Source organism: Delphinapterus leucas, chromosome 16, assembly GCF_059928025.1.
Source record: "Delphinapterus leucas isolate spDelLeu-1000000601 "Yukka" chromosome 16, BTC_Dleu_Yukka2, whole genome shotgun sequence".
Lineage (NCBI taxonomy): Eukaryota > Metazoa > Chordata > Mammalia > Artiodactyla > Monodontidae > Delphinapterus > Delphinapterus leucas.
In genome coordinates, this window is record NC_143144.1 from 9,764,868 (window position 1) to 9,788,776 (window position 23,909).

The window sequence follows — 23,909 nt, forward strand, 5'->3', positions numbered from 1 at the left end:
AACCAAAAGTAAAGATTTATAAAGTATTAAAATATTTTCCATGTCCCTAGAGGCAAAGAGATGGTGAGACTGAACTCCAAAGGCCCCTTTCAACTTTCAGACAATATCAGAAGAAATCATTCTGGGGTATATTTGGAATGAGTACATCCTGTCTGAGAGGCATGAGCTATTCAGACACACATAGAACAGTGGGACCAGGGAAGGCTGTTCAATGAGCGTCTCTTTACAAGTTCCAGGAAGGAACTCCATGTCACGTTGTCTCTTTATAAACAGCCCTGCTCTTGACGTCAAACCCAAGAGCAACCATACCTCCTTCCCCAACCAGGAAAATACTTTATGGGATAAGGAGCCAAAGGAAAGGCCTGGAAAACCTCATCCTTTGCTGTGAGTCAGGGCAAGATGGGAAGACGTCAGGGCAATATATTCCACACTGATTATGTTGAAAGGAAACAGATGACGATACTTATCAAAGATATTTGGCTAGGACTTTAACCCAAGGAAAGACAGAGAAACCCAGGATTCAGACGTTATGAAATTAAGAAGAAAAGAAAAAGAAAAGATACACACTGCCATTTTCACTCACTAGGAATGTACCAACACATACCACGATGAAGATGTAAGTGGAAGTTTCTTTCTCTCTTTTTGAAATTAAAAAAAAAATGTATCCCTAGGGTTCTACAAAGATCACATTCTGATTTAATTCTGTGTTTTCACAGTGGGCTTTTGTCTGGAATGTTTCTTACTGAGCTTAAAGCTTTCTTGGATTATCAGTTCCAAAAGCAACAGGAAATAGCAAACGATGACCTACTCCCCTCTTCCACTGGGTTTTGAAGTTAAATCACAGATAATAGCAACAACATTTTTAACAGTGATAAGATGCAAAAAGGCATTTTCAAACTTCTGTTCATTAAAGCAAGCCATGAAAACTAGCAGACATTATTTAAATAGCCGACTGGATTCCAGAAAAGGATTTGAGGTCTCTGTCCAAAGTCAGACGTATTTAACTCAACCTCAGTTTAATTCCTGCTACATCATCTCTTCTGAAGGAGCCAAGGAAGGAAAAACATGCCCCAGGGGCTACTCCGCAGGCACAGGGACCCTTCCAGAGTACCAATTTCTAGGGAAATGTTGAATTGGAAATTAGAAAATCTACACTTGGCCCCAAGTAAAAAGAAATACCAAAGAGGCTCATATATTTTAAGGATGTATCTTTGACTTGAGTGTTTTGCAGAGGAAAGAAGGTGATTTCACACAGCAAATATCACTGGCATGACAATGTCTTTTGACTGAAAGTATCTGCAAGTCAGCTCATGAGTCACAGACTTAGTAATGTGTAATATTTGACCTTTTCAGTACAGGAGGATTTTTACAGGCCCTTGGATTTTTGTCATAATGGACTTGAATCTTGATAAAACCTATCTACCTAAAATAGCCTTGGCTTGTTGAAGGTAGGCATTAACATAATAGAGTCCTCGGCTTAAATCAGCAACCGTAAGTTAAGGAATTGAGGTTAAGTGTTGAGGGGTAAGCTGTGCCAAAGTGCCATGTGCTTTATCATCAGTGATGCAACAAAAACAGAAATGTCTGTAAGAGTTCAGCCTGATTTTCTGTACTCTTCCGGCAATCTGAGCAAGGTCCAGTGGGGGTGCGGTAGAAGAGAGGAGACCCACCCCACCATGAGATTACAGGTTGAAGTGACAACCCTTCAACTGGAAAACTGTCTTGCGAATAGACTCACTTCTCAGGGACTATATTTGCCAATATGCTCGTGATCCTTCCATCTTTACGATCTATCTGCTTAATGCCTGATGGACCAACCCCCTGGGGCAGACAGTCTGAGAATCGGTTCTAGGCTCAGCAGCCAGAGGGTGAAATGTATATCCAAACTGGATGGTTGAGTTTGGCCTTTATTATTCCTTAAAACTGGCTACAGAAGCTTTCAGAGACAGGCATGGACATTTACCCCGTTTTAATTTTATTTTCCTTAGGCTAGCAACAAATCCCAGCTAAGGTGTTCATGATTTAGTGATGAGTCCTCAGAGGACTCTTCAGAGAAGGCTGGAAAGGGCGATGTCTGAGGTTGAGAACCCAGCCCCTCTCAGATTACCATATCCTGTAACCAACCATACACCGCACCCCTCCACTCTCTCCCAAGAGCCACGTGGGCTGCTAGAAGCAAAACCCGAAAAGGAAGACTGACATTTGCTTGCCCACCTTGTCGAATGATGGTGCTTGGCTCTCCACCATGCAGACTGGCTCTCCCAATGGAAGGCTGACTGATGTCGGTCCAGTAAACCATCTTGTCCACACAGTCGAAGGCCAGTCCAATGATGACTTTATCCTGGAAGTGCAGACCAGTGGTGAGAGTGGTCCACCTACTAGTGAATGATGATGGTGGGACTCTTTCCTGTGCTTAGAGGCATTTAGATACCTTTTGAAATGAACTGTCTTCAAGTCTTTGTCTTTTTTTTTTTTTTGGCTGTGCCATGCAGCATACAAGATCTTAGTTCCCCGACTAGGGATCAAACCCATGCCCCCTGCAGAGGAAGTGCAGAGTCCTAACCACTGGACCACCAGGGAAGTCCCTCTTTTGTCCATTTTAAAAATTAAATTATTGAGTTGAAGGAGTTCTTTATATATTTCAGATAAAAATCTGTTGTCATACACATATATATGTATGTATGTATATGTATATTTTTTCTTAGTAAATAGCACTTTTTCATTTTCTTAATGATGTTTTTGGAGAGCAAAAGTTTTAAATTTGTATTAAGTGCAATTTTATTTTTCTTTATGGCTAATGCTTTTTGTATATCGTCTAAGAAATCTTTGCCCAACTGAAAATCATAAAAATTAAATAAAAGACATAAATATTGGAAAGGAAGAGGTAAAATCACTCTATTTTAAGACTATGATTATTTATGTAGAAACTCCAGGGAAATCTATAGTAATATTTTAACTAAAAATTGAATCTAGCAAGGTTGCAGGATCCAAGGTCAATGTAAAATTGTATTTCTACATACCAGCAAAAAGTAGAACTTTAAAATAATAATGTTTATAATAGCAGCAAAATATTTAAGAATAAGTATTTTAAAATGTGCAAGATTCTATACTGAATACTATAAAACATTGTAGAGTGAAATTAAAGTAAGACCCAAATAAATGAAGAGATGTTAGTTTAATGGATCATAAGATTTAATATTGCTAAGATATCCAAAATAGAGTTTAGGATATCCCTAAATAGAGTTAAAGATCCAGTGCTATCCATATCAAAATCCCAGCAGGCTTTTCTTTTCTTTTCTTTTTTTTCCTTTCCTTTCCTTTTCTTTTCTTTTTGGTAGAAACTTATAAGCTTACTCTAAAATGTATATGGAAATGCAAAGTGAGGCCCTGGGGACCACAGAAGTGTAAGACCAGGATGCTCTTTTACTGGGAGAATCAGGGTTATCAGCAGACACTTGCCCTCCAAAAGTCATGTCATAAAGGAACAGAGATCCTTACCATACACCATATACAAAAATTAGCTCCAAATGAAGTGAAAGTCTAAATGTAAGAGCTAAAAATACAAAACTCTTAGAAGAAAACATAGTTGAAAGCCTCATAACATTGGATTTGGCAATGATTTCTTGGATATGACATCAAAAGCAAAAATAGATAAATTGGATCTTATCAAAATTAAAAGCTTTTGTTCAGTAAAAGACACAATCAACAAAGTGAAAAGGCAACCAACCCATGGAAGGTGATAAAATATTTGCAAATCATGTAACTGATAAGGGGCTGATAGAATATATAAAGAACTCCTACAACTCAGTAACAATAAGAACAAAACAACCCAATTACAAAATGGGCAAAGGATATGAATAGACATTTTTCCAAAGATATATAAATTGTCCATAAGTATATGACAAGATGCTAACATCACTAATCATTAGAGAAATGCAAATCAAAACCACAATGAGATACCACTTTACATATATTAGGATGGCTACAATTAAAAAACAGAAAATAATAAGTGTTGACAAGGTAGAAGGGAAATTGGAACCTTTGTGCTCTGGTGGTGGGAATGCAAAATGGTGCAGTGCTAAGGAAAACCGTATAGTGGTTCCTCAAAAAATTAAAAATGGAATTACCATGTAATTCCAGGTCTTGTTTATATACAAAAGAAGTGAAAGCAAGGACTTGAAGAGATGTTTGTAAATCCATGTACATAGCAACACTATTCACAATAGCCAAAAGGTGGAAGAAGCCCAAGTTCTCCACTGATGGATGAATGGATAAACAAAATGTGATACATCCATATAATGGAATATAATTCAGCCTTAAAAAGGAAGAAAATTCTGACACATGCTATGATGAACATGGATGAAATTTGAAGATATTATACTAAATAAAGTAAACCAGTTACGAAAGGGCAAATACTGTATGATTCCACTTATAGGAGGTCCCTAGAACAGGCTAATTCATAGAGATAGAAAGTAGAAGGGGATATACACTAACAAACGTAAGGTAGATAGCTAGTGGGAAGCAGCCGCATGGCACAGGGATATCGGCTCAGTGCTTTGTGACCGCCCGGAGGGGTGGGATAGGGAGGGTGGGAGGGAGGGAGACGCAAGAGGGAAGAGATATGGGAACATATATATATATGTATAGCTGATTCACTTTGTTATAAAGCAGAAACTAACACACCATTGTAAAGCAATTATATCCCAATAAAGATGTTAAAAAAAAAAAAAAGAAAGTAGAAGGGGATGCAAAGGGCTGGCAGGGGAGGAGGGAGTTTTTATTGAATGGATCCAGAGTTTCAGTTTGGGATGATGAAAAAGGTTCCGGAGATAGATGGTGATGATGGTTGTACTTAATGTCACAGTGGCATTAGCTACAGTTAAAATAGCTAGATGGTAAAGATAGATAGATACATACATACATACATACATAGAAGGACAGACAGATAGATGATACATAGATAGGAAGGACACAGTGAATATTTATAAGGTTGTTTCAGCACTCTCCCTCCACTGATCCCATCTCAATTTCCTGCTTTTCATAGCCTCATTTGGCATTTAAGCCTCTCTCCTTGGTCTTGGGGGAAAACGACTTTCACACGGAATTTAACCCACTCCCACTACCCAGGAGTGTGTGCTAGTGGATACGAGGAAGAATGATGATTACCCCTTGAGGGATTTGTGCTTCAGTGAGGCAACAGGAAATCACAAAGATCACTTACACATTTGTTCAGCAAATATTTTTCAAGTGCCAAGCACTGTTTGGGATCTGCAAATACCCCTGTGAAACAAACACCTCCATGAAATAGACGGACAATTTCTGATCTTGCTGTGCTTATATTCTTCGTGGGAAGAGATACCTCAGACATAGAACACGTACCCTGATATACAATGTTTTGAGTAGTGCTGGGTGCCTGATGAAAGACAAAGCAGGGTAGGTGGAGGCTGCAGTCTGGATAGAGCAGCCAGGACAGGTTTCTCTAAGAGCTGATGTGCCAGCAGAAATTCAAGTGACATGTGGCAGTGAACCGTGCAAGTGTCTGGAATGAGAGAACTCCAGGCAGGGGGACAGCAAGTGCAAAGGCCCTGAGGTGGGAGTGTGCATGGTGAGTTGAGGACCAGCTAGAAGGCCAGAAGGCTGCAGCTGGTGAGTGAGGGGGCAGTGGTAGGGAACGGGGTGGGAGAGGTAGCCGGAGGCCATGGAAAGAACTGGATTTTTTTCTGGGTGAAGGGAACCCATCAGAGGGTTTTGTGTTGGCGAAGAACATGAATCCAATCACGGCTGCTTTGCAGGAGGTTTTTGAAAAGCATTTTTACCATGGATGGACCTGGAGATTATCATCTCTAGTAAGTTAGTCAGAAAGAGAAAGACAAATACCATATGACATCATTTATATGTGGAATCTAAAATATGACACAAATGAGCTTCTATGAAACAGAAACAGACTCACAGACAGAGAACAGACTTGTGATTGCCAAGGGGGAGGTGATGGGGGTGAAGGAATGAGAGTTTGGGATGAGCAGACATAAACAATTACATGGATAAACAAAAAGGATAAACAACAATGGATAAACAAGGTCCTACTGTAGAGCACAGGGAACTATGTCCAATATCCTATGATAAAACATAATGGAAAAGAACATGAAAAAGAATGTATATATATATATATTTATATGTATAACTGAATCACTTTGCTGTAGAGCAGAAATTAACACAACATTGTAAATCAACTATACTTCAATAACATAAATTTTTTTAAAAACAAGCATTTTTATTTTGCAGACTTTTTTTGATCATGTTTCCTCCCTGGTCAAAAAGAAGAGGGGGTATGGCAGTATGTAGAGATCCATGCAGGAAGAGAAAATAGGGCAGGTGGGAAAGACAGGGGAGTAGGGAAAGGAAGATGAGAAGAAAGTAACATTTCTACCCGGAATCTTTACGCAGGCTCTGCAACCAGCACCGAGGGGTAATGAGGATTCCTGCTGGACTTTCATCTCTAAGAGCTGGTAGCCCACTCGCTGCTACTTCTTCACTCCTTAGAGGACCCTGACGGCCCCCACTGCCCTGGCAACCCTGAGTCCACAGCCAGAAACCTCCACCAGGTCTCAGGTTTGTTTTCCTGGCAGGAGGTCAGGCTCCCAGACAGAAAAGCTCCTCAGAAGTGTCTGACCTCTAACTAACGGACAAAAATTCCCCGACTCACAAAATGCATCTCTGAAGCTTTGAAAAGCTCTGGTTACTTACTGCCTCTGGGCAGACAGGCGCATCTTGAGCTGAGCGGCTGCCGAAAGATGAGTCACGTTGCTAATTTAGCAGGGATGGCAACATCAAACCTGGCAGATGCTCGCAGACAAGAGAGCAAACTCTCATGATGCGCCCACCTGAGGGGTCAGATAGCAAAGGGGTCTCTCTGGAAGCCCTCCTGCTTCTGCTCCCACCCTCGAGCCTCACGGGGGTGTTTAGGAATACAGTGGCCCCGTTTAGCGGTGGACACCCAGGGTCACACAGAATGAGGAGGTCCTGGGTCCAGGGGTCCAGCCCTGGTCCCTGGGCTGACTGCACCCCACTCGTTGCTCCAGGCCATTGAAGCAGAAATTGTCACCAAGTGCCATCGGCCAGCACTCACCGGGGCATGAAGCAGCGCCTTGGCTTCCGTCTTGGTCATGGTGTTTCCCTCCAGGGGGAGGTGCTCTATCTTCCCGGTCTGGGCGAAGAGTAGGTGGGTCCCAGGTGGCAGGGGGATCACGGCGGTAGGAACTGAGGGTCCTTGGTGAACCGGGGGAGCCACTGTACTCAGACCTGGGTGGTGGGAGATGGCAATGAGTAAGGCCCCCGTGCAGTAGGAATGCACAAACGCACACGTGCGGGCGCGTGCACGGACTCACACACATGCACCCACACCGGGTCACGTCGCCTTCATGGCACCACAAACTGCACCGTTACACGTGCACGTTTAATATCCGAAAGCACAAGGAGCAGAAAGACCTCAGTCAATCAAAGGGCATTTGCGATGAAGATGATGCAGGGCCAGAGTTTAACATTAAAGGTCGATTGGAAAAAAACAATGGCTCAGTCTCCTCCTTAATGGAACTAACCTGGCTATCGGTGCCCCGCTCTGCACACGGGCTGCAGCAGTGAACAAAAACAATGCAACAGTGGCAGCCCTGAAACCCTGGCCACAGGGAGCTCGCACCCCAGCAGGAAGCTGCTGAGCCTTTTCATGCTCGAGGAGACCATCTGAGCGGACTAGCCCCACTCACCCCATCCCACGGGGGTGGGAGGGTCTCAGACGCCACAACGGGAACACAGGCCTTCTGGGCTTTCCAGAACGAAGTGATGGGCAGGGCTAATCCTCCCTCAGACTAGGCCTTGCCTCCTACCTGCTGACCTGGTGACCCAGCACAGCTCCTGGCTCACCTGACAAGAGAATGTCCCAGGAGGGGACAGGCAGCCTGTACTGCAGGTAAGGAACATGCAGTGGCTGTCGGGAAACCTGGGCCCCAGACCTGGCCCTGACACTCGCTGTGTGGACACGTCGTGGACCTTCCTGGGCTCGTTTCCTGCTCTCTGAAGTGAGAGAACGGGACCAGGTCATCACCGAGCTCATTTTCCGTGCTTTTCTCTTGTCCATCTTGCCTGTTATACCTAATCAATGATATAAACCAATCTGGTGGACCTTTTTAATATCTCTGGAATCTATCCCTCCAAACTCACTGCCAGCATCTCAGGTCAGACCCTCGCCATTTCTCACCTGGATTAATTAGAAATACTGCAATTAATTAATTGCACCTGCCTCCCCACCACCAGGGCCTCACTCCTCCCTTTCAGCTCTTCTAAAACTGAAACCTGGTCACATCAGCGCCTGCTCGAAACCCTTCCTGGGCTCCCTCAGGACCAATCCAGACCCCTCAGCGGGGCACCTGATGTCCTTACCTCCATTCTGCTCCCCTCCCACAGGACACAGACCCCTGGGGGTTTCTTTCCTGCCTCTCCGCCTGTTCCTGCTGCCTGGACCACGGGTCTCCTCAACCCCTTCTCCCCAGCGCAGCTGACTCCTGACCCTGCTCAAAACCTTGGTTCTCACAGTACTGCTCTGCAAAGCCTTCCCGGGCTAGCCCGCAACCCCCCAAGCCACTGTGCTTCCTGGCCCACCTATTCTCTCTTAAGGTTCCTTTCCCTACCCTGCACCTGTTTACCTGTCCTCTGAGGTTCTGGGGCTGGCACTGGGGCTTCCCTCTGGGCTGCCAGCACTGACCACACCGATCTGACACTCAGTTAATGCTGGCTGGCTGGCGTAATGAAGATTGTGAGTGATCACTTGTCACTTCCTTTTTTTTGGCCGCCCCTCGCAGCATGTGGGATCTTAGTTCCCCGACCAGGGATTGATCCCACACCCCCCTGCATTGGAAGCACGGAGTCTTAACCACTGGACCGCCAGGGAAGTCCCTGTGAGTTATCACTGCTTACTCAGCAGCCTCTTAGCAGCTTTGGGAAACTATCTGGTAGGGGATCAGTTTATGATTATTAGCTAAATGGAGAATGGAGAGGCAAGGATTGATTGTATTAGATTTTGGTAATTTGTGACAATTACCATTTTCTACGCCTGTGACAGAATTTCAGAGCTGAGAAGCATCCTAGAGATTATTTTGCTTGAATCTGACGTTGAGGCCGAGGATGCTGAGACTCAGGCAAGTATCTGTCCAGTGTCACACAGCCTGGCCCCCAGCTCGGCGCCTTCCCACCGTCATGGACTGTCGCAGAACTATCTTGCAGAACCCTTTGCGGCTGTTTGCTCCTGGAGTTCTAAATGGACCGAATACCTAAAGGTCCAGGAGCAACTGTGAAAAGAGGCAAGTGTACCAGGAAGAGAACAGTTCCACGCCTGAGTAAGCCCCTCCATGCCTGGGGAGGGGCTCCAATTGGTCTCTCCCATCCCTGCGCTGTGTGCCAGTGCAGAGCCGCTGGAATGCTGGGCCACCCACTGCAAGGTTTACCTCGGGGACCCCTGAGCACACATCCTCTCTGCTACCAATTGCAGCCTCAATGCAGCGGGTCCTGCCCATCATTTGCACAGAACAGGTTTGCACAAAACAAGAGGAGGAAAGGCTAAGAGGGAGGAGGGGGAAAGTGGGGAGAGAGATGGTGGAGGTGGGCAATGATGGGGAGATGGAAAAGGGGGCTGCAGAAGGGAGAAAGGGAGGGGGGACGGGCTTCGAGCCAGTGGTGCAGGTCAGGATTTAGGGCAGGCAGAAAGTGCCAAGTGCACCTTTGGCAAGGGTCCCCGGCAAGGGTCCCCAGCGATGCTCGCAGGTGCTGAGACTTCTGGTCTCCAGCACTGTCCTCTGACTTACACGGTGGCCTCATCCCGGGCGTGGTCCTGGTGCCCTCCACCTCGCGGCCATCGCGGTCCACACACCAGCAGTAGCCAGTGCTGCCGTGGCACTGGGTGGGCGCGTAGTATCCGTGCTCATCACACTCGGGAACAAACAGTCCCGGAGGCCGGGGGCGCTGGGGGTCCACCGCCCCGAGGATGTGTTCTCGTTCATGCTGGCATCGGGTTTTCTCCACTTCTGTTAGAGAGGCGAGCAAAAGGGGGGTCATCAGCTCAAGTCCCCATATCCAACTCAGAACCTCAGGAGCTGCCTGTTCACTACTGAGTTTTGTTTCATTAATTTAAAAAAATGTTTAATTTATTTTTATTGAAGTATAGTTGATTTACAATGTTATACTAGTTTCAGGTGTACAACATAGTGATTCAAAATTTTTATAGATTATACTCCATTTAAAGTTATAAAATATTGGCTATGCTCCCTATGCTATGCAATATATCCTTATAGTTTATTTTAAAAAATTTTTTTAATTTAATTTTTATTTTATATTGGAGAATAGTTGATTTACAATGTTGTTAGTTTCAGGTGTACAGCTAAGTAATTCAATTATACATATACATATGTCCATTCTTCAGATTCTTTTCCCATATAGGTTATTACAGAGTATTGAGCAGAGTTCCCTGTGCTATACAGTAGGTCCTTGTTGATGGTCTATTTTATATATAGTAGTGTGTATATATTAATCCCAAATGTTTTATTAATTTAAAAAAATTTAAACATCGTTATTATTTAGTGAATTTAACGGTCAAGAAGAGTATATCTACATTTTCTTTTCCTTCCTAGGCCATGTTTTTTTTTCAGTTTTGAAAAACTGAGGCAAACTGACAACATAAAATCAATTCTTTTTTTTTTTTTTTTCTGGCAGCACCCCGCGGCTTGTGGGATCTTAGTTCCCCAACCAGGGATCAACCCCAGGCCCTCAGCAGTGAAAGCACCGGGTCCTAACCACTGGACCGCCAGGGAAGTCCCCAAATCAACCACTTTACAGTGAACAATGCAGTGGCATTAGTACAGTCACAACGCTGAGTGACCGCCTCCTCCCTCTAGCACCAACGCATTTCCTCACCTCAAAAGGAAACCCCAGACCTATTAAATGGTTGCCTCCACTTCCTCCTTCATCCCGGCCCCTGGCAACCACCAGTCTGCATCTGTCTCTATGGATTTACCTATTCTATTTCACATAAACGGAATCATACAATATGCGACCTGTTGGGTCCGGCTGCGTTCACTCAGCAGAATGTTTTCAAGGTTCATCCATGTTGTAGCCATGTAATAGTACTTCATTATTTTATTTTTTTAAGATTTTTTTGTGGGTGTGCAGTACGCGGGCCTCTCACTGTTGTGGCCTCTCCCGTTGCGGAGCACAGGCTCCAGACGCGCAGGCCCAGCGGCCACGGCCCACGGGCCCAGCCGCTCAGCGGCACACGGAATCCTCCCGGACTGGGGCACGAACCTGCGTCCCCTCCATTGGCAGGCATACTCTCAACCACTGAGCCACCAGGGAAGCCCTAAGATTTTTTATTTATTTATTTTCTTGGCTGCACCACGCGGCATGTGGGATCTTAGTTCCCCGACCAGAGATCGAACCCGCGGCCCCTGCAGTGGAAGCTCAGAGTCTTAGCCATGGGGACCGCCAGGGAAGTCCCAGTACTTTGTTCTTTTTTGTGGCTGAATAATATACTATTGCATGGCTACACCACATTTTGTTTATCCAGTCACCACTCGATGGACAGCACTGACATTTGTTTTAAGAAATTTCAAGTGTTTCTTAAATTTGTCCTCTTTATCATCACCAGCTTCTTGATTACCCACACTGAGTCTGGGTCAAAGATTTGGGGGACCAAAGATCACAGGGCACATTTACCAACATTTGTATGTTTCCTTTTAATTACGTGCTAATGTTTGGCATGAAACATGGCCTTTTGACTGTGTAACTCAGATCCCAAGGCTGGGAAATACTGCTCTATCTTTGGGAAATTGCTCATGAGAAGCTATGAACTGGAGTAAACGCCCATGTTTATAGAGTTGTAAGTGGCAGAGTTGCAGCTGCTTCCACGCTGGCTAGACTCCAGCCACCACAGCATCCAGCCAGGCCAGCGCTGCCATCATCTGTGAGGCAACCGTCACCCAAAGCGATGCCCAGACACTGCCGAGAGCCACACTTCAGTCAAACTGAACCACGTCTGCTGCCCCTCTCCTGCGGGCCTTTCCGTGCGCCGTTCATTGTGTGACTCCCCGCCCGCCCCCGCCTCCTGCCCGGTGAATCCTTCAAGAATCAGCTCAGGCATGTGCTTCTCGGGCCCTCCAAGAGCTCCCAGGATGATCTGGGCTCGCCCGCCCTGTGACTCTCATCACACTGATGCTGAGACTCTAAGGCTGTTCCTGGTCTGTCTCCCTGAGCAGATTCTAGCCTTTGAGAAGGTAATGAGGGACTGCATCCCCTTAACCTTGACTTAGGAAGCCCCTCCTGGGCTGGAGTGGGGGTGTTGTTACCCATCTGTTACTCATGGGAATAAACCCCAGGCCCTGCCCTCAAGGAGCTCCCAGTCTGGATGGAAGGGAACAAGCAAACACACAGTAACAATCCAATGAGTCAGTGTCTTGACAGAAGAGCCCAGGACACAGCACATACACACAAGAGGTCCTCTCTGTAGGGCTTGGAGAGCAAAGGCGTGCTGGAGTGCTTTTTCTGATCTTTACTGGAAGTTTGTGGTTATACAATCGAGGGCACGGCTCCACTGACTTTTCCCGCTAAGGGGCAGAGAATAAATATTTTTGCTTATGTGGGCCATACGGTCTCTGTCACAACTCAACTCTGTGGATGTGGCATGAAAGCATCCAAGTTTAATACATATAGTAAGTGAATGAGAGTGTGTTCATCCGTGACTGTAGCTACACCAGGCCTTCACAGCGCATTTGGTGACGCGTTTCCGATGAATGTTTAAAGTGCCTTTGTGCTGCCAATTCTCATGTCAGCCTGCTGAACATGGCTGGCCCCTCGATTAGAAACAGTGAGCCTGCCAGAAAAGTGTGTGTTGAACCTGGGAGGGGAAACTGGGTCTGCTTTCTCTTTTGTCCCAGAGGCTAATATAAAAAACAAAAACAAAAGGCCCTACTGTATAGCACAGGGAACTATATACAATGTCCCGTGCTAAACCATAATGGAAAAGAATATAAAAAAGAATGTATATATGGGTGTAACTGAGCCACTTTGCTGCACAGCAGAAATCAACACATTGTAAATCAACTACACTTCAATTAAAAAAATAAAATTAAAAACAACAACAACAAAACGTATTTGATGTAGGAAGAGCCAAACAAAGATACCAATAAGCCATCTGGTTGATGATAAAAATGTTGGTTTTCTTCACTCTTGGATGTAGGGCTTGTTTACTTCCTCAGTGTCTTACATTTGCACAGGGCTTTAGTTTCTGTACAAGCTGTCTATGCTCACACATCGTTCACTTAATTCTCACCATAACCCTATGCAACAGGCAACTACGGTTTTTACGTCAAATGAGAGAACGGAAGCTCAGATTGGCTTCCCCAGGCCACAGCACTAGCGAGTGGCTCAGCTCAAGCTAGAACCCGGGTCTCTGGATTCCTAGCCCAGCCCTGGGCCCTCTGCACCCACATGCCCAGTGCCTAGGACACCCCCCGCACACTGAATGTGTTATGGCAACGGTGACACACACAAGTTAGCTTAACACACACCCCAAAATTGTCTGTGGCCCACAGACTTGTTTCCCTTCCATCAACCTATGTATATGGTGCCGCCTTTCCAGCTAGAAAACAGGCTTGGTATTCTGTGTACTGTCAACCAAATGAAACTTTTAAGGGAGGAAGGGGTACCTCCCTTGTATGTGGCTGACAGTTTGGGGTTAGCCAATACACAAAATCTCAAGTGATCTAGGATTTCCAGTGGAGCTGTATCTCAACTGTATCTTAAGTGCTGTATCTTGAACTTATATTAAGGTGGGGGAGACCTCAGTTGTGACTCAGGAAACAGAATTTCAAGTGTGTGTTTGTTTTGGTTTTGGTTTTTTGGCTGCGCTGCGTGGCTTGTGGGATCTCAGTTCCCCGACCAGGGATTGAACCTGCGCCCTTGGCAGTGAAAGCACCGAGTCCTAACCACTGGCCCGCCAGGGAAATTCCCCAAGTGTGTCTATGGAAAGCTGTGATATCACTGTGTTCCCTGGGATGGCTTCTCAGCCTGGCCCACAGCAGCCCCTGTGGGTGCCTTGCCAAGGCTCCAGGCTCCCACAGGGAATGTCCCACTGTGGGTGGGGTGGGGAAGGGCTAATAAAGACACGTCGGCCTTGCTTCTGGTTGATAAAATAACTGAGGCAAGATTCTCTTTGTTCACCTAGTTTAATCTGCTCGGGGGGAGGAAGCATTCGAGACCTGATACTTATCCAGGGAACAGCAGGGAGTCTGGGGTGACTCTTCTCAAACTGGGGACAAAGAGAATGAGAGGAAAAGGAAATAGATGGAGAAGAAAAAAAGCACAGTTTTTGTCTCTTGATTTGCATCCCATTCCCTTGCCTGATTAAACTTCTTCCTAGGTGTTAATTCAAATAAATAACTCTTGTAGCCTCTGATATACTCAGTGGGATGGAGGAACTCGCTGGGGGGGGGGTTCTGTTTATTCAACCTCTTCCTGCACAGTCCAGCCCCCTCCGTAAGGGGCCACCTGCTCCCGGTGGCACTGCCACACACACGCATCTTGGGATGAGCTAACATGGGCGTGGTGAAACCATGCCTGGTCTCTGTTGGGTTTGAGATTTTGGGCTCCTAGCCTCATCTCATTAGCTGCCAAATGGACCCTTGTTAGTCCAAGATTGCCAAGTTTCCAAGAATGGGAATTTACAGGTAAAAGAACAATACCCATCTGATGTGAGGTTTACTAAGGACACGACCACAATCTCCACCACCGATAATGATGATGACGGTGGTAAAAATCTCTCTACTTATGAACTCTCTTCAGGTCCCTTCCCAACATTTGCCCCCAATCCTTACAGGACTGATGAGGAAGGAGAATGCCCAGAAAGGGGGAAATAAACTAGCAATTGGCAAAGGGCAAAAGGGGAGGGGAAGGCAGAAAGGTCATAAAGCGTCAGGAAGAGAAAATGCACCTCTAGCCTGTGTGCCGTCTCATCGTGTGAAACTGCGTCTTTGGGTTTTACTCCCGTCTCCTCGGCCCACCCCCTGCATCCTTCCTCTCCTGACACCCCATTAGTGTAGGCCCCTTTTTTTTGGGGGGGGCCCATTGTGTGGTTTGCAGGATCTTAGTTCCCCGACCGGGGATCGAACCCGTATCCCCTGCAGCGGAAGAGCAGAGTCCTAAAAACTGGACTGCCAGGAAATTCCCTAGTGTGGGCTTTTTAAATCGGTGTATCTGTCAGATCAGGAACCCCATAGACCCTTGAATCATTTATGTATTTGTTGTAAGCATTTACTGAAACCTCTGCGAGCCAGGTGCCCTGCAGGCTGTGGGCATCGTCGCTAGATACGAGGGCCCTGGGAGTTCACAGTACCCCACCAGGGTAACGCATTGTGAGAAGTGGCTGGTAGCAGTCGAACAGGCTGCTTGGGAGCCGAGAGGAGGACCACCTCGGTCAAGGGGTCACCTGACACCGAGGGCAATCAATCTACACCCCTAATACTCTGTGTGGTTGAACCCAGTGGCCTGGGTGTAGGACTCACCTCAAGCTGGAGGTTTTCAGGCCGTGCATGGAGGAGGATAAAGAAGCCAAGAAGTTCAGGATATTGGTGAGGGTGGTGACATACATGATGCTTCTTGGGGTTACGGTGAGAGGACTTCGAGAAAAAGAAGGGATGGAGAAGCTGACTTGGAAATGAGGCTGTGTGAGGCTACAAGGCAGGGAGGTGGTGGCCAGAGGGGGCCACAGGCCTCAAGACCATAGGAGTTCTCCAGCCTCTGGGGGCCTGGTTTTCGGGATCCTCTACGCCCTGACCTCGCCTGAGGCTGCTTAACAGCATCTCGTCCCCACTATTCCTCCCCATCTCCTGTTCAAATCCTACCCATCCTCCAAGGCCAAATCCTACTTCTCACGCTTTCCCTCACTTCCCTAGCCCACCTGGATCTCCCCTCCCAGCCACTAGTTACCACTTACAGACTCGCTATAGTTTCAAGTGCTCTCTTTTCCTGCCCAGGGACAGTGTGAGCTCCTCCCGAGCGCAGACATTACTGTTTATGTGCCGAGTACAGTGAAAGGCACATCACAGATGCTTAAGAAATATTTAGCAGTTGATCTTGGCTAGTTAGCCAGGTGCCTTGGGCAAGTTAGGTAGCCTCTCTAAACCCTCATCCATTCAATGAGGTTAATCGTACCCCCAATGACACATACCAGCCAGTGATGGAGAAAACTAAGAGGTGTGGTATCCTGGACACCAAAAGAAGAAAGTGTTTTAGGCGGGAAGGTGAGGTCAACTGTACCAAGCGCTGCTAAGAAACGGGGGCGGGGCTAAGATCTAACAAAGTGAAGGTCATTGCTGACTTTTACGGGAGCAGTTCCAGGGTGGGGAGGGCGGTTGGGGGACGGTAGGGCAAAGTTGACTGCAGTGGTGAAACCGAGCAGGACCCTGTGTGGCTCCTGGGCACAAAAGCCTTCCTGTGTCCCCCCATTTCTTAATTACAGGAAATAGGCTTCATTCAGCCTCCAAGACCTTCCCTGAGTTCCAAGGGGCAGGTTCAGACCATTGCTAATCAGGGAAGGGAGGGGATGCAGAGACAAGAGAGGAACAGTCAAGAAACAATAGCGCAGCCTTGGGGCAGGGTCCGGGTTCCCCCTCAAGGGATACACAGAACAGTATCTTTTAGCTGTTTTGCAGACACTGAAACCCTCACCAGGTGGAAGAAGTTAACTGTTGGCGGCCCACAAGCACATAGACCCCAGACTGGTTGGAACCAGAAGGTTGATGATGCAGACTCCCGCTTACCTCACCACCAACCCATCAGAAGAAGGTCCACGAGCTGATCACACCCTCTTTGAACCATTGCTATAAAACTCCTCACTACTCCTTCCAGGTCAGGACACACAGTATTGAGGGCATTAGCCCACTGTGTCCCCCTTTGCCTGGCAAAGCAATAAAGCTCTTCTTTTCTACTTCACCCAAAACTCTGTCTCCGAGATATAATTGGGTATCGGGGTACAGAGGCTGGATTTGGCTTCAGTAGTTCAAGAGGGAATGGGAGGCTCTGGGAAGAGGGTAACAGCCTAGTTAGAATCTAATTACAGATAGAATAGCTACAAAAGCCATGGGCAACATTTACAATGAAACGAGGTGACCAGGTTGTCCTATAAACCCCCAAACACAAGCAGGGGTCACAAAGCCCCCCTGGTGTCAGTGTCTGTGTAGAGAAAGGAGAGGGAAGTGGCAGGGCATCTAACAGTTCTGGGAACAGGAGAACCCAAAGAGCTAACAGGTGCTCAGCTGGAAAGCGGGCCAGTTTGAAAATGGCAGCTGAAACTTTGGAGGGATTTTTCTACTCCAAGGTGGAATGTAAAGCCAACAGCAGCTGGAAGATCTAGCCCCTATTGGGGAGAAAGTGCTGGGAATGGAATCAAAACTAAGGAGGATGAAGATGACACGTACAAGGAAAGAGAAGGTCCGGCGGGGGAGGGGAGCAGAGCCAGGAAATTGTAATGTAAGCTGAAATATTTTTAAACACTTCACCAAAAGAGCAGAAGAGGAAGCTCTGTGTCGCTAGAAAAAGTTATCTGCACCAAGCTTCTTTCAGGAAGTTCAGGAAAACTAAAACTCTCATAAAAATGAACAACAGAAAAGTATGGAAGGCAAATTCAACACAAAGTTACTACAAGGAAAAAGGATATAAAAGGATAGTCAGGAGTACAACAACCCTACAGAGAGTGAAAGCTTGCCAAAACGATGTGCTAACGGATCAAAACTGTAATCGTCTATTGGGTTGGCCAAAAAGTTCGTTAGGGTTTTTCTGTAAGATATTATGAAAAAACCCAAACGAACCTTTGGCCCGCCCAATATTTCAAGTTAAGCGAAAAGACAGTAGAAAATGATTAAAAAAACAGGAAAGAACAAAATGAGTCAGCATGTGAAAAACTCAAAAATGAGGCAACAGAATTCAGGAAAGAAGCAGAAACTTTTAACAAAGAATCATTTCAGAAATGAAGACTCAACTAGACGGAACACAAAGTGAATAAACAGAACAGAGTATGCCTTAGGAGAAACAGAAGGTGGAAGCGAGGAAAACGTTTAAAGAAAAAGAGAAAGGATATCAAACAAATTTAGGAGATTCGGGCGAATACTGGAGACAGGCAAAGAAGGTTCAATACGCAAAATGAAGTCCCTAAAAAATAACCCAAAGCAAAAGGAAAGAGAACAAATACTAAAACTAAAATTCCAGAAAACTTTCCTGAAATTAAAAGATGCGAAATGACAAACTGAAAAAGCACACCGTGTAACTAAGACCCAGAAAAACCAACACCAAGTCATATTCTAGTAAACCTGTTGAACTTTTGAAGGGAACTATGGAAGAGAAAGAAAAAGAATCCTTTGGGCGTCCAGGTAAGAAGGGGGAAATTATCTTCCAATGATCATTTGCCCTTTGGACAGCCATGCTTTATGTCAGAGGAATATTTGAGATAGTCAGAGAAAGAAAATGAACCAAGGAATACTGTTTTCATGAGCCCTTCCCAAGAAATTTACTAGAGAACAAGCTTCTGACAACCAAATAACTAGAGAGACATTGACGTAAGGACTGGTAACAAGCAATAAAGAGTGACTTGCTGAACTAAGACCCAATGAGGGTTCGAAGTGAGAGAACATAGGGACTTCCCTGTCGGTCCAGTGGTTAAGACTCCATGCTTCTACTGCAGGGGGTGTGGGTTTGATCCCACGTGCTGCAGAGCGCAGCCAAAAAACAAAAACAAACAAAGTGAGAGAATATAGTAGGTGTTGGTTACACGTACATGCCCAGGCAATGTAGATATAACTACAAAAATAGGAGGGCACGTGCAAAAAATTTTAATTGTTCTAAGAAATTGTATTGGTGGTATGTAGTATTTGAATTCTCAGCCTGTTATGTGTGTAGTGAAATAAAGTAAATACGGACTTATGGTCTATTCTAATTCTTACATCCACTGTGCCCTTGAGAACCAGAATTCTCAGTGTGGAAGAAAGGAGATATGGATATAATCTAGACGGGGTAAAGGAAAAACGCTGTGGTCATGTATCTGAATTGGAACTATCAACACGGACTCATGAATTCCTAGCTCTGTCTGAACATTTCTACTACTTAGATTGTGGTCCTGCAATGCTATTTCCCACTAAAAGAAGAGCTTCATGGAAAAAAGGCTGGTTCTAGTTCAGAGAGCAAGGAAGATATTAAAGACCACAGTGGACCCTCTGTATCTGCAAGGTTCCACATCCTTGGATTCAACCAACTACAGATCGAATATATTAGAAAAAAAAATCCCAGAAAGTTCCAAAAAGCAAAATTTGAATTTGCCACACAATTTACATAGCATTTCCGTTGTATTTACAACTATTTACATAGCATTTACATTATTTTTACATACCATTTACATTGTATTTATAATTATTTACATACCATTTACATTGTATTAGGTATTGTAAGTAATCTAGAGATGATTTAAAGTATCGGGGAGGATGTGGATAGGTTATATGAAAATACTACACCATTTTATACAAGATATTGGAGCGTCTGTGGATTTTACTATCCTCAGGGGTTCTGCAACCAGACCCCCATGGATACGGAGGGTTGACTATACTAGGATCATGTCAAAAGGACCAGAGGCCAAATTGAAGAGGTTCCCATGGGCCAAAGATGGGACTCTGAATCACAATGAGAATAATGATTACAACCAATCGATACCCAAGAGTCTATAATGCTATTAAAAAACTAACAATTAATTAGCAAACTTCATTGGCTAATAAGGAATCAATCTGTTATCTTGTCAACCAGTAAGAAAAAAAAAAGGGAAAGATCCAAGCATTTATCCTGCCTTTTCTTTATGAGATGTACCACTGGGCATCCAAAGGGTAGATGAGGGGAAGCATTTCTTTATAAGTAGTCCAACTAATAAATGAAAAAAAAAACCCCACCATGATGATAGAATTAGACTACTGCCATTTTGTTACCCACTAAACATTAATGGACCTAAGCAATGAGCATCAATTCCAACTAATAAAGGAGAAAGAAATGATAGAATTAACATCTCACCATTTGCCACTCCCTGGAAATTAACGGATCTAGGACATAATCATTAATGGCTCCTAACATCACCTGGAGTGAGACAAGCAGACTTTATGCGCTTCTGATGTAAGGTAAGACCACCAATTGTCTTGCCAAAAGGACTGAACCCAAGTCTGATCAAGCCTCTGGACTCAGCTGCCAGTTTGCAGACGATATGGAGAACAGAGGAGCGTGTTGAACTGCCCCAGACTGTGGGAAACTACAGCTCAAAAGTCTTGGGCTCTTCAACAGATAAACTTCAAGGACAAGAAAGGGATGGCAGAGGGAACTAGAGATAGAAAAACGAAAAACTCTAAATCTATAGTGTCTAGGAATGTACATGTATGATGAAACAAGAAATGCAAGGAAGTGATTTCTGTGAAGGTGATGTTGGTGGTTACTTTTGGAGAGAAGGAGAAGGCAATGACTGGAACAGAGCACCTGCAGCAGCTTCTGGGTCTGCTGGTAAAGTTCTACTTCTTGACCTGAGTGGTAGTCACATGGGGGTTCACCTTAGCTATCCATCCTTGAACTATCCATCTGTTCTATATGACTTTCTGCATCTATGTTTTATCTTACAATAAAATGGTAGAAAAAAGGAGAGAAAATGGGAGAAGAGGAAGTGGAAGTAGAACTCCAGACAACCCTCATGAGGAATTAAACACTATAAAAGGGAGGAGGAATGGGACGGCAGTTGGGGAGGGGTGGAGGCTCAAGGGAAGTCCTCATTTGTGTCTTTTTTTTTTTTTTTTTGCGGTACGCGGGCCTCTCACTGTTGTGGCCTCTCCCGTTGCGGAGCACAGGCTCCGGACGCGCAGGCTCAGCGGCCACAGCTCACTGGCCCAGCCGCTCCGCGGCATGTGGGATCCTCCCGGACCGCGGCACGAACCCGCGCCCCCTGCATCAGCAGGCAGACTCTCAACCACTGCACCACCAGGGAAGCCCCTCATTTGTGTCTTTTAGATGAGAAATGGCTTCTCTGCAGGCTGATTGGAATTATCCAGTAGAAATGGAAAGAATAACCATCCAGGATGGGGGAGGCTACCGCAGGAATGGCAATTTCATCTCAGACAAACAATTAAATTAATGTTGATTGGAAATATATGATTTGACATTTGGTTAGTATTTAATATGCAAATGTGTTTTGCTTTTATAGTTATAAAAGAAGTTGATACCTAGATTTCTCCATAATAATCTAAGCCAACCCTGGAGATCTTAAAAATGTTTTTCTTTCAAAAAGGGTCTTATGCAATTTCGAGAAAAGTTGCTTTAGAAAATTCTTTTCTATAAAGAGTTCAAGAAACCTTTTGTAAACTAAGAAATTATTCGGACCTCATGTTCCTTATTTACAAAATAAAGGAGATGAATTACAGAATTTCTGGAGCCCTTTCCAGCTCTCAGTGGGAAATTCAAGTTTTCTAACAGTGGGTTTGCTTGAAACAAAGTGCAAACTGTAACACAAACAACAGACACAGAGCAAACAAAAAGTACATGTTAAATTCTTCCTCAGTTTTCCTCCCTTTCCAATTGTATTATCCTAAATGTTTTCCTCTTTCCATGCAGCCCTACTTTCTGAACTCTTTAATTACCTTTCTGTCTATAAATGGCTATGGATCTGGAAGCAGTAAGCTGGTAAGCGTGCCTGGTGCCAAGCGTAAAGAAAAGTGATCAAGCATCCCCAGGTTCGGTACTTGTCCTTAAAAATTTGGGCTTTACATCTCTAGCCCAGGATTCTTCATACTCCTCTTTCATCCTCTAATAAGCTCTCCTATATTCCAAACCTCTACCCAGTTCCATTCCCCCAGACCTGTCACCTCCTCATATTCCCACACTTAGGTAGTTCCCTTTCACACTGTAGGAGGGTTGGCCTGTGACTAACAGTATCAGCAGAAGTGACAGCATTGTCATTTCCAAGGTTAGGTTACAAAAGACTGTGGCTTCCATAAAAAAAGAATGAAATCATGCCATTTGTGGCAACATGGATGGACCTAGAGATTATCATACTAAGTGAAATAAGTCAGAGAAAGACAAACATATATCACTTATATGTGGAATCTAAAAAAAAATGATACAAATGAACTTATTTACAAAACAGACTCACAGGCATAGAAAACAAATTTATGGTTACCAAAGGGGAAAGGGGTGGGGGAGGGATAAATTAGGAGTTTGGGATTAACAGATACAGACCACTATATACAAAATAGGGAAACAATAAGGACCTACTGTATAGCACAGGGAAATATATTCAGTAACCTGTAATAACCTATAATAGGAAAGAATCTGAAAAAGAATATATATATATACATATACATATATATAACTGAATCACTTTGCTCTACACTTGAAACTAATACAACATTGTAAATTAACTATACTTCAATTAAAAAATGCAAAAAAAGAAAAAAATCTTAAAAAAATTTTTTTTGAAAAAGACTGTGGCTTCCATCTTGGGCACACTCCCCTTCCTTACTTGCTCTGGAGGGAGCCAGCCCAGGTCTTAAGCACACTTAGGCAGCTCCGTGGGGAGACCCGTGCTATGAGGAACTGAGGTCCTCCGTCCAACAGCCCATAAGGCCTGCCAACCACCATAGGGATCCTTCAGCCCCAGATGAATCTCAGAGAAGATGGTAGCCCGGCTAAGGTCTTGACAACAACCTCTTGAGATACCTTGAACCCAGATCACCCAGCTAAGCCCCTGAAATCCCTGCCCCACAGAAACTGTGAGATAATATACATTTACTGCTTTAAGCTGCTAACTTTGGGGGCTAATTTGTTACACAGAAATAGATAACTAACATGGCAGCTTTCAAACTTCCTGACCACAACCCATAGAAATGCTTTCCACTCTGCAATTCAGGACACACACGCACGCTTACACATATACACACATGCACACACTCAGCCATGCACTAGACAAGCATTCACAACTATTATTTCATTAAACAATACTTATTCCTACTGCATATATTCGGCATACTCTATTTTCTTGATTATTGTTTTCTTTTTCGTTCCACTCCATTTTAAAGAAAATGGTAATAGTGCCCCGCTGAGCTAATTTCACAATCCACACATGCATTTTGGGCAAAGAGTGCAGAAGGACAGTGGGGAACAAATCATCATTTTTTTTGTTTTGTTTATCATTGGCTGATACTGCAGTAGCCATGACCTTAACTGACACACCCCTAAAGCTAGTTTAGTTTTTTATATTTTTAAACTAGCCCCTCTGTATAGAGTAGGTACCCAAAACTGCTCAATGTCTAATCCCTACACTTCATTATGTTTGGTAATAGGAGTCCAGATAACACTATACTTAATTTTTCATTAATATTTCATTAACTAGTCACACAAAATTTAGAAAAATATGATGAAAACCTGTGTTCATATTCCAGCCGGGAAAAAAAAACAACATTAGAAATACAAATGCAGACCTTGTGCAGCCCTTCCCAACCCGAATTCCCTCTCCTACCATAGAAGTAACCTTTATCCTGAAGTTTTTGTTTCTCATTCCCATGCATGCGTTTTATAGTTTTATTGTATATGTTTATACATATGCAGGTTTCTTTTCATACAGGCTTATATTTCATATAAATGGGATCATATTGCATATATCCTTTTATGACTTTTTTTTTAATACGTAAGAAGTAAATTTATTGAGAGAGAGACACACTCCGTAGACAGAGTGTGAGCCATCTCAGAAAGTGAGAGTCTTTTATGACTTTTTTATGCCCAACCTGCTGTGGAGATTTATCCATTAACTCTAG

At 44.5% G+C, this 23,909-nt stretch overlaps 1 protein-coding gene across 2 annotated transcripts in view; it reads right to left on the reverse strand.

Moving 5' to 3' along the window:
• NID1 (nidogen 1) overlaps positions 1 to 23,909 on the reverse strand; it is a 96,976-nt gene that overhangs the window by 13,728 nt on the left and 59,339 nt on the right. For both annotated transcript variants that reach the window (XM_022553117.3, XM_022553118.3), the window contains exons 13-15: positions 9,852 to 10,070; positions 7,127 to 7,299; positions 2,215 to 2,341 (exon numbers count right to left, since the gene is read on the reverse strand). In XM_022553117.3, coding sequence (XP_022408825.3) covers positions 2,215 to 2,341; positions 7,127 to 7,299; positions 9,852 to 10,070 — 519 coding nt within the window. The remainder of the gene's footprint in view (positions 1 to 2,214; positions 2,342 to 7,126; positions 7,300 to 9,851; positions 10,071 to 23,909) is intronic.